At 39.6% G+C, this 19,332-nt stretch overlaps 3 protein-coding genes across 14 annotated transcripts in view; 1 reads left to right on the top strand and 2 right to left on the bottom strand.

The window, feature by feature from the left end:
- The window catches only part of NKAPD1 (NKAP domain containing 1), a 10,539-nt gene extending 6,243 nt beyond the window's left edge, over positions 1-4,296 (bottom strand). The window contains 3 exon segments of the mRNA XM_021696527.2: positions 1,840-1,940; positions 2,944-3,020; positions 4,222-4,296. Coding sequence (XP_021552202.1) covers positions 1,840-1,940; positions 2,944-3,012 — 170 coding nt within the window. The 5' untranslated portion in view covers positions 3,013-3,020; positions 4,222-4,296.
- Positions 4,297-5,322: 1,026 nt separating this feature from the next.
- Positions 5,323-12,569, top strand: PIH1D2 (PIH1 domain containing 2). 2 transcript variants are annotated; one of them, XM_021696387.2, is made up of 5 exons: positions 5,323-5,537; positions 6,132-6,255; positions 6,633-6,878; positions 7,684-7,943; positions 10,173-10,613. In XM_021696387.2, exons 1-5 carry the CDS (start codon positions 5,361-5,363, stop codon positions 10,305-10,307), a joined length of 942 nt encoding a protein of 313 aa, XP_021552062.1. In that variant the 5' UTR covers positions 5,323-5,360; the 3' UTR covers positions 10,308-10,613. The 2 variants fall into 2 exon arrangements, with proteins under 2 accessions (XP_021552062.1, XP_044775123.1); XM_044919188.1 differs by lacking the exon at positions 10,173-10,613 and adding an exon at positions 12,552-12,569 and having other exon boundaries at positions 5,326-5,537.
- DLAT (dihydrolipoamide S-acetyltransferase) overlaps positions 12,369-19,332 on the bottom strand; it is a 31,488-nt gene continuing 24,524 nt past the window's right edge. For 10 of the 11 annotated variants that reach the window (XM_044919179.1, XM_044919185.1, XM_044919182.1 and 7 more), the window contains 3 exons: positions 16,077-16,239; positions 14,949-15,085; positions 12,369-14,337 (listed from right to left, as the gene is read on the bottom strand). In XM_044919179.1, coding sequence (XP_044775114.1) covers positions 14,208-14,337; positions 14,949-15,085; positions 16,077-16,239 — 430 coding nt within the window. In that variant the 3' untranslated portion in view covers positions 12,369-14,207. The remainder of the gene's footprint in view (positions 14,338-14,948; positions 15,086-16,076; positions 16,240-19,332) is intronic. The other variant, XM_044919180.1, reaches the window with a different exon arrangement.

A 19,332-nucleotide genomic window follows, 5' to 3' on the forward strand; every position in this document is an offset into this window, starting at 1 on the left:
AGCCTGCTTCTCCCTCTCCCACTCCCCCTGCTTGTGTTCCCTCTCTCACTGTCTCTCTCTCTCTGTCAAATAAAAAAATAAAATCTTTAAAAAAAAAATTAAGGGGCGCCTGGGTGGCTCAGTTGGTTAAGCGACTGCCTTCGGCTCAGGTCATGATCCCAGAGTCCTGGGATCGAGTCCCGCATCGGGCTCCCTGCTCAGCGGGGGGTCTGCTTCCCCCTCTGCCCTCTTCCCTCTCGTGCTCTCTGTCTCTCATTCTCTCTCTCTCAAAATAAATAAATAAAATCTTTAAAAAAAAAAAAAATTAAAAAATAATAATAAATAAAATCTTTAAAAATAAATAAATAAATAATAAAAATGAAAACAACATTTTGTTTCTGGAAATGCTGCTTGGAATTGAACAACCAATAGAAGACAATTTATCATCTGCACTAACTTTACTTCTAAATTCTCAAAGGACCATCTTCAGCAAGAAAACAGACTGCAAAGATACTTATTTTTATATTGAGACTCTGCCTTCTTTACCTTGGATACCCTGAATACTTCCTTGTCTAAAGCACTTCACACATACAGTCAGTCACACTCCAAAGGCTGAGTACTACACAGGCACACTCACTCTCTAATATCTCACTATTAACTGTTTCCCTGGGTGACTTTAGAAATCGGCATTATATGGGGATGGGGGGATGGGTTAGCTCGGTGATGGGTATTAAGGGCATGTACTGAATGGAGCACTGGGTGTTATATGCAAACAATGAATCATGGAACACTACAGTGGAATCTAAAAATCCAAACTCATAGAAATAGAGAGTATGATGGTGGTTGCCAGGGGCTGGAGATATGCTGGTCAAAGGGTACAAACTTCCAGTTACAAGATGAATAAATTCTGGGGATCTAATGTACAGCAAAGATGATTATAGTTAACACCACCGTAATATATATTTAAAAGTTGCTAAGAGAATAAATCTTAAATGTTATCACCACACACACACCCCCCAACACACACACACAAGGTAATTGTGTGAGGTGATGTGTTAGCTAACCTTATTGTAATAATCACTCTGCAGTATGTATGTATCAAGTCATCATCATATTGTATACGTACATGTTATATGTCAATTATATCTCAATAAAGCTGGAGGGAAAAAAGAACAACAACAACAAAAAAGCAGAACAGAAAAAACTAAACAAAAAAAAACTAATGATGTAATGTATGGTGACTAACATAACACATAAAATAAAATTTTAAAAAAAGACATCAGCATTATTACTACCGTCATTTTTCACACATACAGCTATACACTAACAGGCATATGAAGCCCAAGAAATGTTCTCAATACTCAGACATTCCTATACCTCCACAAACAAGACAACTAAGCCTGCATAATCCTGCATATTCACACTGAAATTATTAAAAAAGTAATGTGAAAGTTGTGTGACTTGGTGAACACAGGAAGTAGATGGGGTAAAGAAAAGGCTGAGGGAGAATCAAAGACTAATAAAAGGGGACAAGAATAAATGATAGCTAAGTGACCATAAGATAGCAACAGAAAATCTTAAAAGCCACCAGACAAGGTCAGAATACACAGAATCTTTAACTTTTAAAGTTGTTCAAGGTAGAATTTTTAAATTCCCCATTGCAAATAAATACTAAGTGTTAAGCCATATGCATCATAGCCATTACCTTTATGCTTGGGTCTAGATTCATGAAGGAAGGAAGGCTTAAAGATTCACAGAACTGAACTCATCTATCTTTAGCATACTAAAATGCTTTTAAATGAAAGTTGATGGTTCTGAACAAGATCTGAGTTATTCTGGATCTTAGAGCTCCAACTTCACCTTGAACTACTGGGTAACATTTTCCTTTTGGTCCCCCGGTAAGCATCTTCCATCTGTTTCTCCAGTTCTCTTATTTTCCACATATCTGATTCCTCCTGAATCTAGATTTTTTAAAAGAAAAGAAATATAATTACTAAAAGCAATATTTTATATCACAGAAAAGTAACTGACAATACACTCTGTACCAATTTTGTATTACAGACTGGGTCATAATCAGGAACCTGGGAAACAAATTCAGGATTCTCTAAATAATCTGACCCAGTGAATCTCAAATATGTAGAATTCTGCAGCAACAGGAGAACTTTTTAACCCTGCATAGACTCATTTATCCCCTTTTAATTTTGCAACTATGCTTCAATGATCAAATGATAACCCTTTATGTTTAAATTAGTCACCAAATCCTTTGGATTCTATCTCCTAAATTCCTCATCTTCATCCCTACTGTCACTGTTTTCATGTGAACTCCTCATCGTCTCTCACTTGGAGCACTGCAATTGCCTAACTGGTGTTTCTACTGTTTCATTCCATCTGGTCTATCATCCCCTACCCAGCTAACAAATCATCTTTCTAAAATACAAATACAGTCTTGTCACACCCTGCTTAAAAACATTTGATAGCTTCTTTACTGTTCAGAGGAAAAAGTCTAATCTCCAAGTATCACAATCCAATTCTAATTTACCACTTAAGCCTCATCTTCTGTCACTACCCAACTCCCCACAACATTCCCTACTTTCCAGATGCACACACTTTCTTGCCACACCCCAAGTGCTTCATGCTCTTCTTTGTTGCCATATGAGTACATGATGTTCTGTCTGGAATGATCTTTTACACCTGGTAAATTTGAACCTGTTCACCAAAAACTAGTTCAAATATAGCAGCTCAAATACCACGCATACCAAGCCTTTCCTAATTTCCCAAGGCAGATTTCACTGTTCCTTCCTCAGTGCACTGAAGCACCTTGTATATGTCTCTACTACAGTACTTAACAAATTGATTGTAATTATCTATTTTATTCATCTTTGTATCTCCAAACTACCAAAATCATGCATGGCACACTGTATGCCTCCAATAAATGTTGAGGAAAAACTAGATTGTACCTCTCACCTTATTGTGAGCATCTGTGTGCCGGATGACATTCCTCAGGAGGACTTTCCCCAATGGAACACGGGACATTCTTCAATCTGAAATGAATCAATAAATAACATTTAAAAACAATAATTTCCTTTATTATCTTATCTTTTATTACAGTGTCATAAAGAAGCATGAGGTAAAGAAAGGAAAGATTACTGAACAAGAAGTCAGAGGTCCTGAGGGGTAGTTTTCCCTTCACCATTAAAAGGGGAAAATGCCTGACCACACTAATAATGTGCAGATGAATGTACAGTGAGATAGTGGACATCCAAGTTCTTTCAAACTGCACAGAATTAAGTGCCTTCAAGAGCACCATTTTATTTAATCCTCAAAACAACCCCATGTTTTATATGAGGCAAGCATCTTCATTCCTATTTTGCAGATGAAATTCCCTTAAGCATAACTTGCCCCAGGCCAGAGAGCCCAATGTAAACAAGATCCAGATTAGAAATCAACTTTCCAATCTCAAAATTAGCTTGTGATGAAGCAAATACCTAGATCTGACAATGTCAGGGACCACAAATGTCAACATTTGACATCAAATGCAGACACGCCCTAAATTTCTCCATTCAGAGGAATTTTACTTTCTATTTTGTACAGAAGCCTCCAAAAAACAGATGACAAGGATATTCAGTGTGTAGCTAACAGCGGTTTTGTGCAACCACCCCACCGCTCACTCACCCCTTGATCCTGAGGAAATCAGGCATCTTGCTAGTGTGAGACGAAGAACCACTCCATTACAAGATCTCCTCCGACCCAGGAAGCCAAGGAGTCAGGGCTCAAAGGCAGCTCTGCAGCTTCACCCGAGTCCTTCGTGAAAATGCAGCCTTCCCACCGGTTATTCTGCCCTCACCCGTGGCCCAGGCCACGGCTGCCTTTCCCCCAGCCCACACCGACAGAAGATCTCTTTCCGGGCCGAGGCCGGAGGCTGCGCCGGCGCGGAATCCGGACAGCCGGCTTGACGGGCATGGGGGCATGCCCCGCTCACGCTCCTCTGGGACGGACCCGAGGACTGGGCTTCGCTCTCCCGAAAGGATGGGGACGCTCTGGACGGGTACAACCCTCGAATGGGCCCCAAGAAACACCGAGAGTGCCCGAAGGGGGGGAGGGGGTTGAGGCTTCCAAGTGGAAGACAGAGAAAATACCCCCGTCTCTGTCACCGGGATCCCTGCCCCCCAGCGGCCACGGAGCTCCCGGTAACCTTCCCTCCAAACGCCCTCCCCATACAAACACACACAAATACACCCATACCGTGCGCCGCAGCCTCGCGTGGCGGGGATTTGGGGGGAGGAATCAGTCTGGGAGACAAGGGAGCGGGCTTCCCTTTCAGGCCGGAAGTCGTGCTCCGGAGAAATTCTTCCCACCCACGGGAGACCCAGAGACTCCCACGGGGAGGGTTTCCAGCATCCTCTAGAGATCGAAAGGTGCGGAGGGGAGGCGGGCGCCTTCCTGGAAAAGAAGCGAGTCGGCCTCGGCTGAAAAGCAAGCCCGACATCAGAAGGGGGGAGACTCCGGAACTGGATGTAAAAATCCTTTCTTCCTGGAGCTTTCCGGACCCAATTAGATGTTGTACCCGGTCCGGTTACCCTAGTAACAGGCGTCGCGGTTCGTCAAGGAGAGAAGAGGTGGGTTCGCCGATCTCTGGGAAGATTGTCCTTTAGTTAAGCTTCCCGTTTAGTTTAACCCTAATATAGTATTCGGGGAACCCAAACCTCTTTTCCTCATTCTGTGGCTGCTGTGGGTCGCCTCTCCAGTGGGAGAGGAGAGCGAGGGAGGTTATCTCTAGACACAGGTGGTATCAATATTCTCATAGTGTTTACGAAGTGTCCTAGCCTCTCTATATGAGCATACTTAATTCTCACAATAACCCTACGAGATAGGTATTATCGTCTTCACTTTGAGAATAGACTGATACATAACTTCATTGCTCAAGGTACCACACCTAGTACGTGATAAAGCTGAGATTGGGATCTAGGCATTCTGGCTCCAGAATCCTTGCTTTTAACTACCAAGCTGTGAGGAAGTCTCCTGTAGCTCTCTGGCAGTTTCAGGACTGGATAGGCACCCGTCTGCCAATACCCAGGTATCGGAACAAGAGAATCGGTCACCGGGTAATCCAGACTTTAACTGACTACTCTACCCTCAGTGCTGGTGAGAGTCTAGGCAGAGGTGAGGACTTGTCTGAGGGGGACTAGATAATTACAGAATAAGGTAAAGAAAAGTGGTGCTGAGCCGCAGCCTTTTAGACACAGGTGCTAACTTCATCAAAGCAATTCCTGACCTGTTTGTTCCTCCTCCTCCAAAAGAAGAAATGAACCATTAGTTACACAGACTTTTTCCCCCTGAAGTCCTATCTTTCCACAGACTCAAGAGGCCTGTTTACCTCAATCATGGAGTCGTCCTCAAAGGGTCTGCTCACCCAGGTTACTCAGTTCTGGAACCTCCTAGATGATCTGGCTGAAACTAATCCTGAGAGCTACGAGAAGTTCATTCAACAGCAGCTGAAAGAAGGGAAACAGCTCTGTGCCACCCCAGAACCACAGCTCTGTCTACAAACCAGGATCCTGGTATGTAGTGTTGGTACCCAGGGATGGGAGGTCTTGAGCGAAAGAATCCTGGAATAATCAGAGAATCACTTACCTTTAGCTATTGCTACTTTAAGAAAACTTGAGGGAACCGCCACTCTAAAGGGAGAGTGAAACATAGAGTGGAAGATTATGTTGAAGGAGTAAGAATGGGAAATTCACATATGATATATTTTGGAGATCTCAGTCATTTTCTACTAGAATAAAAAAAAAGTAATGTAATGATTTAACAGAGACTCGTAGAAGTGGAAGTTTTTCAAATAAAGAGAACTTACTTGGCTGGGAGGTAAGGAAGTGGTGAAATAGGGTCATATTCACCCAGAAGAGCTGCTTAGATTGGTGCCCCCTCCTTCCTCCCAGTTCCTCTGGGAGCAACAACTGGATCTTGAAAAGTCAGTAGCTTGGGGGAAATGAGGTAACAGTACAATTTTCAAACACAGTTTAAATGCATGGAATGGCTTACTTGGTGACTAAAATTCTCACTCTTCAAATTCTGTGATGAGTTACCTTTATGATATTATTTTTAAATAAAAAAAACACTAGATTTTGAGATATGCAAAATTATTTGTTTTTTAGAAACCAAAGGAAAAAGTACTTTTTATTAATCTGTGTCAGTGGAAAAGGATCCCAGCTCCCCAGTCAACCACTCATCCAGTACCTCTAAGTGTTGGCAGACCAGAAGATATGTCTGAGACATCAGGTACATAGAATTAAGGGAGAGAAAGCACATTTTAAAAACTTTATTGGGAATAAGCATGGACCAGATTTTACTTGGTAAAAGGCATTACAAGTAAAATATTTTATTTGGTTATAATGTAGTTAATAACTAATAAGCATACCTTTATTTATATAAATTGAATGCTATTCAATTTTTCTAATAGTAACCCATATAAAATGCCAAGAAATGCCCTAATTGGAAATTTGTATATTTGGCACCATTGTGATTACCTCTGAAAAATACAGGAATAGAATTTTGCTTTCTAGCTTTATCCAGGATTATGACTTAATATATTACCTGACAGTATCATCAGTGAAACAAGTTGTCTTCATTTCACATCCTCTGAATTACACACACAGATGTTTATACAGTCATCGATGTTGCCTACAATCCTGATGTTCTCCAGGCAGCAGAAAAGGACCAAGTGAAAAAAGATCAATTAATACGGATGACCATGAAATGCATTGAGGAACAATTCCAGTTCACTCTCTCATACTCTTACAGTATCACTAAATTTAGAATAAAAGGAAGCATTCAAAGGATGAAACAAAATCTGATGGGAATGCAAGCTGACCCCACAGATTTAAGAGAGAAAATGAGAAAGGGTAAGTTAATGACTGTAAATGGAAAATTTAACTGATTTAAAATTGTTTTGCATCCTGTGTACATTTTGCAAACCAAAAATCTTGGTTTTAAAAGATGAGAAACTGGGGCGCCTGGGTGGCTCAGTCGTTAAGCGTGTGCCTTCGGCTCAGGTCATGATCCCAGGGTCCTGGGATCGAGCCCCGCATCGGGCTCCCGGCTTGGCAGGAAGCCTGCTTCTCCCTCTCCCTCTCCCCCCTGCTTGTGTTCCCTCTCTCACTGTGTCTCTCTCTGTCAAATAAATAAATAAAATCTTTAAAAAAAAAAGATGAGAAACTTTAGAAAAATATAAAGATTAGATATTAGAAATATTAACATGTCCTTAAAGATTTTTAAACCCTGCAAACTTTTTAACCAAGTTCTTTGGTTTAAGATTCTTTTTTTAAAGATTTTATTTATTTTTTAAAAAAAGATTTTATTTATTTATTTGAAAGAGAGAGAGAGTGTGGGGGGGGAAGTGGGGGGATGCAGAGAAAGAGAGAGAATCTCAAGCAGACTCCCCCCTGAGCACGGAGCCCAACTCTGGGCTTGATCTCACGATCCTGGGGTCATGACCTGAACTGAAATCAAGAGTCAGACGCTTAACCTGACTGAGCCACCCAGGTGCCCCAGGTTTAAGATTCTTTTTAGATTCCCAAACTAAATTAGCTTCAGCTTCTCTGCCATTTTGGCTAATGCCACAAATGTTACAGTTCATAGCCTGATAGTATTTTATGTTGTTGATTAACTTTGTGATTTCATCTCCCCCCCCCCTTTTTTTCCCATAAGAACTAACCCCTGAACAGATAAGTAGGACTGTGAGCAATTCAGATCACTTTCAGCTTTTATTGCCAAAAGGTGAAGTTTCAAGTAAAACACGGTGTCTGATTGAGGAGATTTCCAGTACAGAGATCCAGGTAGAGATGAAGGAACCAGCCTATGAATTAAAAATTGTGGCTGACCAGAATGAGAAGCCTCTGGAAATTGAAATAAAAGTTGAATTACCTGGTATTAATTCAGTATCTCTCTGTGATCTTAGTGTTTCTGAGGTAAGTTGAACAGGTAATACTATAAATTTGTATCAGTCAACATTTACCATATTATGCTGTAGTAACAAACTCCACAGTCTCGGTGGTTTGTAGCAATTTGCTCAGGTTGTATGTCAGGTGGGCCTGCTGTGTTCCAGGGGTCTTGCATATTTCAAGATACAGGTGAGATATGCCATTCTCATGAAAGAGGGAAAATAGAAATGGCCAAGCCATGCAATAGATCCTCAAACTTTCTCTCAGAGATAGTATATATCACTTTTACTCACATTCTATTAGCCAAAGTTAAGGCACCAGGCCAAATCCTACATCAACGGGGCTGGGAAGAATATTCTCACAGGTAGTCACAGGAATTCAAATGGCAAGGATGTATAATTCTTATTATACAAAAGAAGAGCAAAACATTGGCAAAAGGGGCACCTGGGTGGCTCAGTCGTTAAGCGTCTGCCTTCGGCTCAGGTCATGATCCTGGGGTCCTGGGATCGAGCCCCACATCAGGCTCCCTGCTTGCCGGGAAACCTGCTTCTCCCTCTCCCACTCCCCTTCCTTGTGTTCCCTCTCTCGCTGTCTCTCTCTCTCTCAAATAAATAAAATCTTAAAAAAAAAAAAAAAAAAATTGGCAAAGTCCTACAATCTACCACAGTCCAACTCTCAAGGACACAAATATTTGCTTCTTTCCCCAAGAAAGGCATTTCCAGTCCCAGTATCAGACTCTAAAATACAGGATTTTGCCATTATAATCTGCATTTTCCTCTTGAACCACAGACCTATGAACTACAAAGACAAGTAATCTACTGCCATAGCCACATGCACCGTACAATGTGCAATGGAGAGAGGATAACCGTAATTAACAGTCTCAGTTTGGAAAGGGGGAAAATATGAGGCACACAGCAGCTATTGGTGCACAGCAATTCTGGTATCCTGGAAGGCAGATATCGTGAGGGTCCCTTTCCTGTAAGTAGAGGGTGTTCTTGGTTAGGTCTCATTACAAGATTCCTTGATTACCTAGCCCCCTAGTTCCATTGTTTTCCATGACTTTCAGCTTCATTCTTTGGGTGGTGTTTACTTTTTTTTTTAAGATTTTATTTATTTATTTGACAGAGAGAGAGACAGTGAGAGAGGGAACACAAGCAGGGGGAGTGGGAGAGGGAGAAGCAGGCTTCCCGCCGAGCAGGGAGCCCGATGCGGGGCTCGATCCCAGAACCCTGGGATCATGACCTGAGCTGAAGGCAGACGCTTAACAACTGAGCCACCCAGGCGCCCCGGTGTTTACCTTTTTCTTACCCACACTGGCCACATCGGAAAAGAACATTGGAGAATAGGCCATCCTTACGTGCTGAGCAGTTTACTCACCCTGTTACACGCTTTTGGAATGTTGGGGATCCAATGTTTTCGTCTAGACTGGTAGCATTTTACTTCTTTGATTCTAATCAGTGCCACACCCATGATTCTTTATTAGGCATGTCCCTTTTTCAATGGCCTTTTTTTACTTAATTGCTGTCGTTTGAGCCAAATGTAGGGATTAACTGAGCTCCACCTTAATCCAGTTAGAGGTTTTAACAGAGTATAATGACGTGTGATTCAATCTTCTAGGCTGTCTTAGTCTTTGTTGCTAAGAAATGAATTCTCAATTTTATTTTTTACTGGTTTAAAATAAAAATTAGTTCCATTTCTCAGTCCTGAAGTCTTAGAATTTTGGGGCTTTGTATGGTCTTTTAATCCTACTTGCAAACTAGGAAATTCTTTTCGAAGCTCCTCTCTTTTTGTAGTAGCTTATTAAATGTAGCCAATAGAAACAATGCATGTTACCAACATTCTGTTTTCACACTTTACCTGAAAGCCACACATTAACGAGGTGCAGTTAGTTGTCTTTCAAATTACTGTGCTGGTTTTACTAAGGGCTTTATCACTACAAAACATGGATCACCATTTTTCCTATTGCCAATACATTTTCCTCGCTGTTTGCTGGTCAGCCACAAAGTCAATGCCACATAATCTAGGATGGCAACACCCAATTTATGGCACTGTATCAGTTAACTTTTGATGTACTGAGCAGCAGTAACAAAAAACCTCAGGGAGTGACAGCAGCAACTGTACAGCTCATTGCAAGTCACATGGCAGTGAGCTCCTCCTCTTACGGGAAAGGAGTAACTGAATAATCCAGTAACATATTTTAACCAGGAGTTACTTTCTATTTTCATATTTTAAAATACTTTGATTTGTTATTCTTAGGATGATTTATTGATTGAGGTCTCTGAGAAGTACAGATTACATCTGAATCTTCCGGAATCTGTGGATACTGAAATGACTACAGCCAAATTTATCAAAGAGAAAGCTACCTTAATCGTCATAATGCCATTGGTGTAAGTCAAGAGCATCATCTGCTTTGGGTTTTCAGTAAAGGCATGTGAATGATAGGACCTTCATTATGGGTGAAGAGGTAGTGGTTTACCTTAAACACTAGTATTTTCTAAGAGTTCTTTTTGATGGAATGAGATTTTCTCATCAACTTAATGTTTATCTTTTTTAATTTTCTCCTCAAACTTGGCTAGAAGCAGAAACTATTAAAAACGGTATTGCCGTGATATACTTGTTTTGAAGCTAATGGTCTTAAAGTAACAAATTGTCACTTGGGAAAATTCTATGTTTCCAAGTAAATTGTGAAAATTCTTGGTTTACTGGTTGAAATTCTGGTTTATTTGGTTGTCTCTAGCAAATTTTTGCATCAGGAATAAATCTCAAACTGTAAATTTTCTATTACCAAGAGGAACTGAAGCAGTGAAAGTTTCCTCCAGCTATAAAGTTACAGGGCCAATGTACTAGCATGCAAACTTCTGTACTTCTATAAAACAGTTCTCATGGGAGGAGTCCAAGCTACCCGTCAGACCTTTTAATATCAAATATAGACTTGTCTGTGGACTGGATACCATGATGCAGTAACAATAACAAGATGTTATGGTACAGAAAATGCAAAATAAATCTAACCCTAAGAAAAAGGATGTGACTTTGGGACAAGTGCCTTTCTCCTATGAAAATAATTTTAAGACAGAAGGATGTATTTATCAACTTTGTCTGTCAGATGGTTGTTCAATACAGAAGTATTAACTTTGATGTTTAAGCATCCTTAATCATCTTTCCTAGATACAGTACAGCTTCCTTGTAATAGTTTCTAGTTCAACGTAATGTCTTTAAAGTCCTTATTAATTTTAAAGCTTTTTAACTTTAGAAACTAATATAGTATATAGAATAGAAGCAATTGGTATGTGATACTTAAAAACAAATATAATTTTCTTAAGCCTGGTCTGGATTTGAATTCTCCCAGCAATAGGATAATTTACCATCTGAAGATTTTCTAGAACTGTATGATGTCCTAAAGTTAACACCCCTATTATAGTCTCATCCCTCAAAAAAACTTGGAATGCTTTCACCTTACCTTCTCTTCTACAAAATCACCGTCAATACTTGGCCTACAAACTCTCATACCTAACCACATAGAACTGGTTGAATCTCTGCTCTGGCACTCTTGGCACTTGGGTGTTACTTTTGTCAGCAGCTATGTGTTTGTGTACTCATTAATAAAATGCATATCAAGATCTAGCATTTTTTAGATTTTAAATTTACATCCTTGTTACTTTCCAAAATATTTTACTTATTTCAATGGATTTTTATATTCATAGAAATTTCTCCTCCTCCTCCCTCTCCCCCAAAATACCAAACTTTGCCCAGGAAGAACATTAATAACTGTGGAGTAGTTTAATATGAATCTTACCAAAATTTTTTTCCTTGAAACTGGAAAGTGAGATGGATATTAATTATCCTTGATTTAGAGACTAGATTTTTCTACAAGCTTGGTTTTATTTATTTTTTTTTAAGATCTGAGAGAGTGTCTGTGTGTGAGCAGGGGCAGAGGCCGAGGGAGAGGAGCAGACCCCCGCAGTGCAGGGCTCAATCTCACCACTTGGAGGTCATGACCTGAGCTGAAACCAAGAGTCAGATACTCAATCATCTGAGCCTCCCAGGTGCCCCTACAAACTTGGGTGATTATTTTCCCATGTATTCCAGGGTTTGTGCATTACTAGGTAAGGAGTACTCCTTGGAGCACATTCATATGATCTCAGGCTAGTTAACTCCTTTTTCAGACCATGCCTTGGGAAACCATAACTTCACTCACAAACCTCAGGATTGGTGTAAAATATCTAATACGGCCAGATTACGCTTTCATCTTGCTCTGTGGCACACTCCACCATGAGGTGCTTCAGTAACTCCTTGAGCTTAAAGTGTTAGATTATATCCTCCTAAACTCAGTCCTTTATTTTACTAATTCTACACGCTTCAAATGCATTTGTAATAAGAGTGTACACGTATATAGCTATCTCTGGCTTTAGTTTAATGTGAAAAATAATTACCAACAGGTCAAAAATTAGACAAGACACACTGAAAACAGTTTAATTTTTAAATAATTTCAACCAAAATTTTTAACTTTTTTTCTTTCAGTTCTGGTAAGAGAAATAGACTGAATCCATTTCTATTTATAATTTAGATTATACCTCAGGTTAATTTTTAACTCAGAATAATTTTTATTAGAAGACAACCTTTTATTATTCTTTCAAGGAAACAACAGAGCCATAAGCATTTGCTAAGAATGAATTATCTTTGAAGTTTCATGTATCTGAACCAGATGTGGCTCATACTGATGGTCCCTTGCGATAAGCTTGTTCCTTCTTCATAATCTTCAATTCAAGCTAACATTACTAATTACTGAAAAATCAATTTAATGTACCGTTTTCATAATACAGCAAGGGAAAATATTCTGGAATATATGCAGTGTCACTTCTGCACCATGTAATAAAGAACATTTAGAAACAGATTCAACACCGAAAGACCTAAATTTCAGGGGACTGCTCCACATATATACACAGCAACACTGGTTAGATTTATTTTAAATAGTCATAAACAATTCCAAATAATTTATTAAAACACATTAATAGAAAGTCTGGAATTGTGACAATATTCCAAATTCATTTTTATTATCCCGAGTATCACCTCCTCCACTCCCCCTCCCCTAAGAAAGGCAAACTGTAACAAAAAGGAAAAAAATATTTAGGCTGATAAGGCAGCAAGCAACCTAAACTATTTTTTTTCTTTCCAATAGGATTTTAGGACTTCCTTATTGTACATGAGACAACATTGGGTGGAAAAACACAGAACACTTTCTTTGTACACACTGAACATTTTTTACTTAATCCAAGTAGAAATGACCACTTCGCTTCTAATCTTTTAGCATTCCCAACTGCTTACCAATGTCTATCTCCCCCTCTTCCTTTCAGACAGGATTTGGTGATAAATGGACTTCAGCACACATCTCACTAGAAACCATATTTTACATATGTACACTTATTCCACAGTTCCTTGATACAGTTTTCCAAAGTTATATGAGTAACAGATTCTGATAATTAAGTTTATTTGCAAATAACCACCAATTAATCTTCGAGGAATAATTTCTACTTTTTGTTAAATTCTATAAACATATTTTATTTGGAGGTAATTTTAAATTCTGCTCTCAAAATTATGTATGTAAGTTGTTTAAATAAATACCCACACAAATTCTCATTTATGCCAAGTAGCTGGTTTATATATATCTTCATCTCAAGAGGCCAAACAACCATTTCAGGATTCATAGAAAAATAAAGGACAGCTCGTTGAAGAAGTCTAAGAAAAAGTTAATTTTTAAAATTTCACTTATTTTCCTTGAAGTTCTCTACTCTTCCCATCCATGATAAACCAAGATCATGTCATAGAAAAATTTAAATTAGGGTTAAATTCCAAAATCAAGCTTCAATTCAAACCCTTTCTCTAAGAGAACGGACTTCTCTTTCCCTCAAATATGAGCAAAACATTTGAGGCAATTAAATTTCAAAACCTCAAGGTTTCATCCAGATTACCTTTATATATCTGTTTCAATAGGGAACCAGAATTCTCCCTCTACATTTCCCAATGGAAGTACTTATCACCAAAGGGCCAGGCCACATGTTCCCTTGACTAGGAATACACAGCTCAAAATCTGGTGTTCATTAAATGTGTACAATATGTGGGTGTAATTGGCATTTAAAAAATTCAGTGATGCCCATTACAAATAATTTATCTGGACAGACTCAAAAATAACTGGTTAACTTTAAAATAAAAAGAACAACCTGTGTAATAACATATTTATATCTTGGTAAGAATGAATCATTGTGACCTGGGAGAGTCTAGAAATTCTTGGGTTAATTATAACAACATGGTGATAGGTTTTTCAAGGTACTTTCTAAACTCAGCAAGCCACTGGGCTCCAACTGCTCCATCCACAACCCGATGATCACAACTGAGTGTAACAGACATCATGCTAGCCACATCAAATCTAGAAAAAGATAAAAACATTATTAGGTATTCTGAAAGCAATCACTAGTTTTTAGCCAGTAACCAACCCAAATGCCAACTCCAACCAGGTAATATTATTTTCCACCTACTCTTAATGTACTATACACCTCTGCCTCACCCTCTAGATAGACAGACCAAACAGCATGGGCTGGCAAACTACAGCCCACAGGCCAAATCCCGCCAAATGCAGGTTTTCTGGAATTCATTTATGTATTGCCTATGTCTGCTTTCTCACTACAATGTCAGAGTATTTGCAACAGAGACCATAACTCAGAAAGCCTAAAATATTTACAACCTGGCTCCAAGGAAAAGTATGCTCACCCCTCACCTGTAGTAAATAAGGCTTCCCCTTTCAAATAGGATTAACTGCATTTAGTAAAAGAAGAGTTGCTGCCCTGAGAAACTTCATTCTACACTTACGCCTGACTCTACCTGAAGCTCCATAGGCCATGACAATAATTATAAAACTGAGACTCAAACACAGGTATTATGTAAAAACAAACAAAAACACACCACAACAACCACCAAAAAACAAACAGGTATTATGTAATGAAAATGAACTTACAACTCCTTCTTTATTTTGGTACTTACCCTTTTTCATTATCTGCGGGAACCAGTCTATCCTCTGAAGCACCAATTGCCAAAATACATGCTTGAGGTGGGTTAATAATAGCAGAGAAGTTCTTAATTCCAAACATTCCTAAATTGGAGATTGTGAAAGTGCCACCCTAGAGGAAAGAGATTAAAAATAGATCATGTTAATTGCTTGTCAACATAAGCCAGAAAAAAAAGACAAATGTTCTGTGGAAAGACCTTAAGATAATCTTTAAGAAAGGCCTCTGAGGGGCGCTTGGGTGGCTCAGATGGTTAAGCGTCTGCCTTTGGCTCGGGTCATGATCCTAGGGTCCTGGGATCGAGCCCCACATCGGGCTCCTGGCTCAGCGAGGAGCCTGCTTTTCCCTCGGCCTCTGCCTCTCTCCCTGCTCATGCTTTCTCTCTCTCTCTCTCTGTATATCTGTGTCTCAAATGAATAAATAAAAAATCTTAAAAAAAAAAAAAAGGCCTCTGAACTACCATAAAAAAAAATTAGAAAAGGAAAGGAAAACAGCATGAAGTGACAGATGTGACTTAGCTTAACTATGATCATCTCAATGTATCTCACAGTACATACAGCAAAACATCAAAGCTATATATTCTGAATATATACAATTCTTATTTGATATTTATAAATCAAAAAAGCTGAAAGGGGGGAAAAAAGGCAGGCCTTAATGGAATACACTTTAATGAAAATATATAACCATTACAAGTATGAACGTAAGTCATAAGTTTTGCAAACTGCTGGAAAATGTCTTTTCAGATTTTGATAGGATAGGATATTCACCTTTTCTGTGTTTTCAGGGACTTGTGTAAGAATATAAGGCAGAATCAAAGGTGAAAAATGCAGTAAAAGCATTATGCCACCCTTTTTTTTTTTTAAAGATTTTATTTATTTGAGAGAGAGAAAGAGAGAGCACGAGTGGTGGAGAGGGGCAGATGGAGAGGGAGAAGCAAACTCCCACTGAGCAGGGAGCCCGATGCGGGGCTCGATCCCAGGACACCAGGATCATGACCTGAGCCCAAGACACTTAACCGACTGAGCCACCCAGGTACCCAGCATTATGCCACCCTTAAATATAACATAATTCTTAACATTCAGAAGGGAAATAAATAATACCTTACCTGGAACTCATGAGGCTGTAGTTTACCCTCTCGTGCTTTGGTTGCTAAAGAAACAACATCATTAGCAATGGCTTCCAGTCCTTTTATATGTGCATTAAATACGATAGGTGTAATGAGCCCTGCAGGAGTACTGACTGCAACACTGATATCCACAACATGGTTTCTATTTCAAAAGAAAAAAGAAAAGGAAATTTCAGTAATCATCACAATATTTATTAAGAGCTTATGTGTCAGGTTAAGTAAGAATATTGACATTTACCTCAGTTTGGGCTACTTTTCAGCCAGAGGGATATCTTTCCTGGTTTTTACATTTTGCTATGCCCTCTTCTTAACTTGGACTTTTTAAAAATGAACAAGAAATGTGTCAGTAGGTTGGTTTCACATGTGCTCTAACTGCCTTGCACCTACCTTGACTGACACATGGGTACAGGTGGAAAAGGCCTGGCATTCAGTGAGAATTACACAAAAAGAACTTCTTGAATTTTGAGATGGAGTGGAGTCTGCAGGCAGAGTCTAAGCAGATGGAAGGAAGAGTGGAGGGAGAGGACTGTGTTGTGGGAGAAACAGGAGAGCTCAGGATGTAGGGTGGTAGTGTCTCAGAACATAAAAGTAGGATTCCTAATCTGTGTTATGCCATGGGTACCTTTGCATCTGGGTCCCTTCTCAGGATATGTATTTTTAACACAGAACATAAAATACTCAATTACCACAAACAAAACAAATACAACTAAATAAAAAAACAACTATATTGAAATTCAAAATTGTGATATATGTATTAACTCAGTAACAAGATCTGGCAAGAGGTCTAATAACTGCTAAAATTTTGATGTAGTGATAAGCAAAAAAAACACTCTTTTGAAAGACACCTGCAACAACTACAATCTGATAAGAAAATAAGTGATTTTTATTGGTCACCAGTACAAGTACTGTTAATAATACCTCTATGATTTGTTCTCTACATTTATAGTAGGAGGAAATGCCAAATTTCAGTTAGAGATTAGTGGAAAGGAATGATTTTTCCCCCTCATCCAAGTTCCCAAACTCTTAAATTGTATCCACAGCCTCCTTGGGGTTTGTGTTAGGGCCCCTGCCGAAGTGTTCTCTACAATTGAGAAAAAATTAAAACCTCACATGAAGAAGAACTCCAGCTACTTCTAGGCTCAAGCTTTAGAATATTATGGGTACCAAATCCCTCAATGTGCCCAAGCTGACCAGGGGCAGTGGGACTGTCACTTGCAAACACAAGGACCTGGTCGAATAATAATGTGTGACCCCTTAGCAGCTACCACAGCTGGGCTATGGCCAAGGTATCACAGCAAATACTGTTTTCTTTTTCTTTCTTAAAGATTTTTATTTATTTGTCAGAGGGAAGGAACGCACAAGCAGGGGGAGCAGCAGGCAGAGCAGGCAGAGGGAGAAGCAGGCTCCCCACTGATCAGGGAGCTCAATGTGGGACTCGATCCCAGCACCCTGGGATCACGACCCGAGCCCAAGGCAGCTGCTTAACTGACTGAGCCACCCAGGCGCCCCCAATACTGCTTTCTTATAATTATCCTGTCACTCCAAAATCTTCCTCCTAAGAGAGTAAGCATGGTGTTTCTTATCTTGCTCACCACTGAATATAGCAGACAGTACATGTTCAATATTTGCTGAATGGCTATATAAACAAATGAATGAAGGGCATTTGGTAGCAACTAACGAACAATTCACAGAACTTGGCCTGTAACAATCTGCTCATCAAAGAAGTGTTTTCTTCAGATACTCTTAGAAGGTTAAATATTAATTTACCCTATGACCCAGTAATTCTACTTCAAGTCAGCACAGAGAATTGTACACAGATGTTCATAACAGCTCTCTAAAAGATAGTTCTTTGTCTTAATCCCAGAATCTATCAATGTGACCTTATTTAATAAAAAGATCTTTGCAGGGGTGCCTGGGTGGCTCAGTGGGTTAAGCGTCTGTCTTCGGCTCAGGTCATGATCCCAGGGTCCTGGGATCAAGCCCCGCATTGGGCTCCCTGCTCAGCGGGGAGCCTGCTTCTTTCTCTCCCGCTCCCCTTGCTGTGCATGCTGTCAAATTAAAAAAAAAAAATCTTTGCAGGTTAATCAGGATTTTGAGATGAAATCATCTGGGTTATCTGTGTGGGATCTAAATCCAATGCCAAGTGTCCTTGTAAGAGACAGAAGAGAAAAAGGCCATGTGAGTTTGGAGTTATGTAGCCACAAGCCAACGAATGCCTGGAGCCATCAAAACTGGAAAAAGCAAGGGGAGATTCTCCTCTAGAGCCTATGGAGGCTGTGCAGCCTTGCTAACACCTTGCTTTTGGACTTCAGGCCTTCAGAACTAAGAATAAATTTTTGTTTTAAGCCACCAATTTTGTGGTAATTTATACAGAAGCTCTAGGAAACTAATATAGTCTATAAGGAATAGTAAGACCTTCAAATGTTCTCCAAGAGGGGGGGTGACCAAGGAAAAAATTAGAATAAGCAGGTTACCTGTTATGTTTGACAAGACTGGAAAATGGTTTAGAGTTCTCTTGGAAACTTTCAGAAAGAACTGATGATGAGTACATAGGCCCTTCTTAGGCAACCATTAAGATCAGTTTGGCCAGTATTCACAGCATACTACATGTCTTAGTTATAAATAATATTTTCATAGGCATAAAAATATTAATACTGAAATTGATTTATCCAAAATTTGTGCTATAATCAATTTGGTAGGATTGTCATGTGTGTGTGTGTGTACGGAGGGTACAACAAATCAGTTGATAAAGAAAATGAAAAATCCATAAAGGGCAAGAGAAAAATGTTATTTAGAAATATGAAGATGGGGTGCCTGGGTGGCTCAGTTAGTTAGGCGTCTGACTCTTGATTTTGGCTTAGGTCATGATCTCAGGGTTGAGAGATTGAGCCCCACACTGGGATCCACACTGAGCATGGAACCTGCTTGAGATTCCCCTTCTCTCCCTCTTGCTCTGCCCTCCCTGCTCGTGCTGACTCTCCAAAAATAAAATAAAATGAAATAAAATCTTTTTTTTTTTTAAAGATTTTGTTTATTTATTTGACAGAGAGAGACACAGGGAGAGAGGGAACACAAGCAGGGGGAGTGGGGGAGGGAGAAGCAGGCTTCCCGCGGGGCAGGGAACCCGACGCAGGGCTCGATCCCAGGACCCTGGGATCATGACCTGAGCCGAAGGCAGACGCTTAACGACTGAGCCACCCAGGTGCCCCTAAAATCTTTTTTTTTTAAAGATTTT

This window comes from Neomonachus schauinslandi, chromosome 11 (assembly GCF_002201575.2).
Source record: "Neomonachus schauinslandi chromosome 11, ASM220157v2, whole genome shotgun sequence".
Taxonomy (NCBI): domain Eukaryota; kingdom Metazoa; phylum Chordata; class Mammalia; order Carnivora; family Phocidae; genus Neomonachus; species Neomonachus schauinslandi.

Excerpts from the sequence above, each read along its gene's own strand:
- PIH1D2 (XM_021696387.2), top strand. The coding sequence starts at position 5,361 with ATGGAGTCGTCCTCAAAGGGTCTGCTCACCCAGGTTACTCAGTTCTGG. Across the intron at positions 6,879-7,683 it reads AAGAGAGAAAATGAGAAAGG|AACTAACCCCTGAACAGATA; the intron begins GTAAGTTAATGA and ends TTTTCCCATAAG. Across the intron at positions 7,944-10,172 it reads GTGATCTTAGTGTTTCTGAG|GATGATTTATTGATTGAGGT; the intron begins GTAAGTTGAACA and ends TGTTATTCTTAG.